The sequence below is a fragment of the Gigantopelta aegis genome, chromosome 9, assembly GCF_016097555.1.
Source record: "Gigantopelta aegis isolate Gae_Host chromosome 9, Gae_host_genome, whole genome shotgun sequence".
NCBI lineage: Eukaryota > Metazoa > Mollusca > Gastropoda > Neomphalida > Peltospiridae > Gigantopelta > Gigantopelta aegis.
This window is the reverse complement of record NC_054707.1, coordinates 21,110,257-21,115,256: the sequence shown is the minus strand read 5'-3', so window position 1 is coordinate 21,115,256 and position 5,000 is coordinate 21,110,257. Positions and strand designations below refer to the sequence as shown.

At 39.9% G+C, this 5,000-nt stretch overlaps 1 protein-coding gene across 1 annotated transcript in view; it reads left to right on the top strand.

The window, feature by feature from the left end:
• The first annotated feature begins 3,220 nt into the window (after positions 1-3,220).
• Positions 3,221-5,000, top strand: part of LOC121381309 (cyclin-dependent kinase 5 activator 1-like) — a 3,443-nt gene continuing 1,663 nt past the window's right edge. The window contains exon 1 of the mRNA XM_041510568.1: positions 3,221-5,000. This exon is cut by the window's right edge and continues 1,663 nt beyond it. Within this exon, the coding sequence (XP_041366502.1) occupies positions 3,432-4,298 (867 nt within the window). The 5' untranslated portion in view covers positions 3,221-3,431 and the 3' untranslated portion in view covers positions 4,299-5,000.

The following is a 5,000-nucleotide window of genomic DNA, read 5'->3' as shown; positions in this document are numbered from 1 at the left end:
CAATAGATTGTGTATTCCCACCCCTTCCTTACCACCTTAATTCAGTTATTTCATTTCAAGTTATTTTCGTGCTTATATCCAATTAAGGTTCAAGCACGCTGCACACCTCAGCTATCTGGACTGTCTGTCCAGGACAGTGGGTTATATTAGTTTTAGTTGGTTAGTGGTTTGTGAAAGAGAAGAGGGTGTAGTGGCCTTAAACCTACCCACTGATCCCTTAAGAACTCGCTCTGGGTTGGAGCCGGTACCTACCAGCCTGCAGTCCGATGGCTCAACCATTGCGCCACCGAGGCCGGTTCATTCAGTTAAAGCTTTTTTTAGACTTGCTAATGGATTGACTATCTACCCGAAGGCGTAGATTTACCGACCATAATCCTTCATCAGTTAAACAAGCCGATTTATGTATCTTTTTTCGTCGACTTTTAAGACGATTACATGTAGACCATAACATGTGCGTCTTCAGTTAGGTGATACAAAATTGGGATTAATTAATAACCGGTCTAGGTAACGTAATGGTTCAGCCACTGACCTTAAAACTAGTTGGTACTGGGTTCGCATCACACTACCGGCTTTTACCCAGATTTAGCTTTTAATTAACTCCTGTTCTGGATGTAGAGTTGGTGGATGTGTGTGTGTGTGTGTGTGTGTGTGTGTGTGCGTGTGCGTGTGCGTGCGTGTCTAGAACATCGTACTGGAATCTTAATTGGATAAAAGCACAATGGCACCAGATAGAGATTCACGGAATCAATCACTATTTGGCAAAATACCTATTTGTTTTGAACATATTTATTACCAAATTATAATGGTCATGGATCGGTCAACAGGCCATGCCTATATTAAACCTCTCCAGTACAACAAAACATCAAAAAGAATATACAGATGCAACAATCAAGTTATATGATAAAATTAAAGCACCTTATTATTTAATAAGTCAAAAAGGATGAGAGAGAGAGAGAGAGAGAGAGAGAGAGAGAGAGAGAGAGAGAGAGAGAGAGAGAGAGAGAGAGAGAGAGAGAGAGAGAGAGAGAGAGAGAGAGAGAGAGAGAGAGAGAGAGAGAGAGAGAGAGAGAGAGAGAGAGAATATGTTTTACATTATACATGTGTTGAGTAATTTGGATTTCCAGAAAAAATAGTAGTGGAATCAAAATTTATATATTGAAACATGATCTTGTTCTGAAGTTCAGTGTATATGGGGCAATACCGAATAAAATGCTTACAATCTTCAGTATAACGCCCACATCTACAGGTTTGGTTTATCTGATATAAAAGTACCTATTTGACTTTGTATTGTGCAGAAATACGGTTTTGACTGTGGATAACACTTTTGTCGTTCAGAACAGAACAGAACTTTATTACACTCAGAACCATCGTTCGATGGCATTTGAGGAATACAAATATACAGATATAATATAACAGCATCAGGATGACAGGGTTTGAAAAGACCATTCATAAACTGTAAATAATGAAAGTCTTAGGAGGAACAGAAATGTTTGTTGATAGTAATTATAAATCAACCCAAGTTTCTAAGGGTGCCTACATTTTTACAATTAAAAAGCTGCTTAAATTTGTTTAAATTTGGTCTTGTAAACTAATATTTGTTCACATTGCGATGGGTTATGGGTTTAACTTTTGATCACATTCCAACCAAAGAAAGAAAGAAATGTTTTATTTAACGACGCAGTCAACATATTGTTTTATTACGGTTATATGGCGTCAGACATCTGGTTAAGGACCATACAGATATTGAGAGAGGAAACCCGCTGTCGCCACTTCATGGGCTACTCTTTTCGATTAACAGCAAGGGATCTTTTATATGTACCATCCCACAGACAGAGTAGTACATATCACGGCCTTTGATATACCAGTCGTGGTTGCACTGGCTGGAACGAGAAATAGCGCAATAGGGCCACTGGCGGGGATCGATCTCACACCGACCGCGCATCGAGCGAGCGCTGTACCACTGGGCTACGTGCCGCCACCTATCTCAACCAGTGCTCTGCGGCTGGTACATCAAAGACAAAGGTATGTACGGTCCTGTCCTTGTGAAATTGCATTATATAGCAGATCCCTTGCTAATGTATCAGCAGGTGCAGCCAATGTAGCAGGAACGGGTTTCCCCTCTTTCTCTTTTTTTCGACCAGGTGTCGAAATAACCAAATGTTAGACCCCAAAATAGCCGTAGATTAAAAATACACTGATGTGTCGTTAAACGCTGGTAGGTACTGGGTTCGCGTCTCATTACCGACTCCAAATTAAGAGAGTTTGTCGCTAACTATTACCTCTTGACATAGGCGTACGGGCTCCCATTTTTGTAGTGGGGCAGGACGATTTATTTATATTAGCATTAGCCCAGTGGTAAAGCGTTCGCTTGATGCGCGGTCGGTCTAGGATCGATCCACGTCGGTGGATCCATTGGGCTATTTCTCGTTCCAGCTAGTGCTCCACAAATGGTATAACAAAGGCCGTGGGATGTACTCTTCTGTCTGTGAGATGGTGTATATAAAAGATCCCTTGCTGCTAATCGAAAAGAGTAGCCCATGAAATGGCGACAACGGATTTCCTCTCTCAATATCTGACGTCATATGACCGAAAATAAAATGTGTTGAGTGCGTCGTTAAATAACCATTTCCTTCCTTCCCTTGCTGTTAATTGAAAAATGTAGCGGGTTTCCTCTGACGATTACTAGTCTAAATTACCAAATGTTTGACATCCAATAGCCGATGATCAATTAATCAATGTGCTCTAGTGGTGTCGTTAAACAAAACAAACTTGAACTTTTAAAATCGTGTTCGTGCATGTACGTGTGCGTATATGTATGCACGTGTATGCGTGTGTGTATATGTATGTGTATAATGTGTTTACATATTATAGTATCTGTATATACACATGTATGTAATTTCTTCGATAATATAAAACATTTTCTCATGAACATAACTAATTAATGATGAACATATCCAACGCTTATTTTTGTTTTGTTTTGAAAAGCGCGTAATAAACATTACACGAATAAACTAACACGAATAAATCAGCAGTCAGAGTATCGACCTGACGTCAAGTATGAATCTGATCTTTTAGCGCAGTTCTGCGGTTGAATTAAAATCGATCGGCAGAGCTGGCAGGGGAAGCGATTTGATTGGATCCTGATGTGCTCAGTGGCATCTCCAAGGTGATGATGTCATTGGTGCATTATTTATATTGATCAGCTAGCGACAAGAAAATGGCCACGACAAGACATACTGGGTTGATATGATGCTTTTAGATTTTCTACACGAACCGTGAACGACTGTTTCCGACATTAGAGATATTTCCAATCTGGTCGGGATGTTTTGGTAGTCAAATACCATCATGGTTACGACAAGTTAGTTGGAGTCTTTCGTGTGTTTCAGACGGTTTTCAGTTTTACATAAGGCGCGAGTGTATAAGCACCAATCATGGGAACTGTGTTGTCATTCTCGCCACGACCAAGAAAACCTCTTTATGAAGACATCAACTTGAATAATTTCAACTACGAAGTGCTGAATAATGCCAAGAACAGCCAGAAGGACAAGAACTTCAAACGACATTCTATATTCCTCAGTGCTTTGAGTTGGAAGAAATTTACGGTCAACACCAAAAAGAAAGAGAAAAATTTGATCAAGGTTTCGAACAGTGTGTATCTGGGAGGAAAGTTTGAGAAAATCGACAATAATTTTAATGTCGAGAATGTGAATCTTAACAACAACATTCAGAAATCCATCTCCTGTTATAACCTGAAAACCGGACAAGAAGACCCGATTCTGAACAAGACAAAAGTGGTCAAGAAGGTCGACAAATGTGCCAGTCCCAAAAGAACTGTCATCCAAGCTTCAACATCAGAACTGTTGAAATGTCTTGGAGAATACCTCAAAAAGAAGTGCAAGAGATTAAAGCATTTCGAGGGCAGTGACCTGATCATATGGTTGCGGTCTGTGGACCGGTCGCTTCTGTTGCAGGGTTGGCAGGACATTGCGTTCATCAACCCCGCCAACGTGGTGTTTGTCTTTCTCTTGGTACGAGAGATCGTGTCCAGCGACGTGGAGTCGGAACACGACCTACAGGCAGCGGTCCTCACCTGTCTGTACCTGTCCTACTCTTACATGGGTAACGAAATCAGCTACCCCCTCAAACCGTTTCTGGTGGAGGAGGACAAGGAGCGGTTCTGGGACCGCACCATACTCATTGTGAAGAAGTTGAGTGCAGGGATGTTGAAAATTAACCGCGATCCAGGATTTTTTACCGAAATATTTACCGAACTGAAGAGCTATTCGCCCTGTGTGTGAATATCTCTGTTAACCCCGATGAATGCAAGGATGTAAAATCGATCAGCCATTTTTTTTCGTTCGCTATTCCCAGAACTTGGATTGAAGACGGTTAATTGAGTTGGAAAGAGATGTTATCGATTATTTGACGGTGGACGCAGTGGAATTTTTGGTGCTGGAGAGACCTGATGAATGCTTTTGCAGTTTAGACAACACAAAGAGCTTCCTTTGACTGGGTGCTGTACGCACTATATAACAAACCCAAAACGATCTTTCGTAAGGTAGTCTCACACAAAGGGCATCTGACTGGTGAAATTTCAAATCTGTTAGAAATACAACAGGCAAGAGAACAATCATCATTCTAATTTGGTTGTATTTACATGTGTGTATATATATTATATATATTTATAAAAACTACTTCGCTGTATTAAATCATGACTTTTATTGGAAACAACATTTTGTCGCGTATGTACATATGTAAATGGATTAGACTTAACGTTTTCCCATGTCTGAATTCAGTGTGGAAAGTATTGCCCAAATTGTTGTTTTTGTGACTGACGTATAGATAACATTTGATATATATTTTTCGTTTGATGTTTTAGATAAAATCCACAGCGTTATAAACTATAAAAGTACAAAATGTCTGATCGGGTCGGTTTTAGATTTTAAATTGATTTAGATTCAGTTCATTATAAAAATATGTTTTGTGATAGCGGTAAAAAT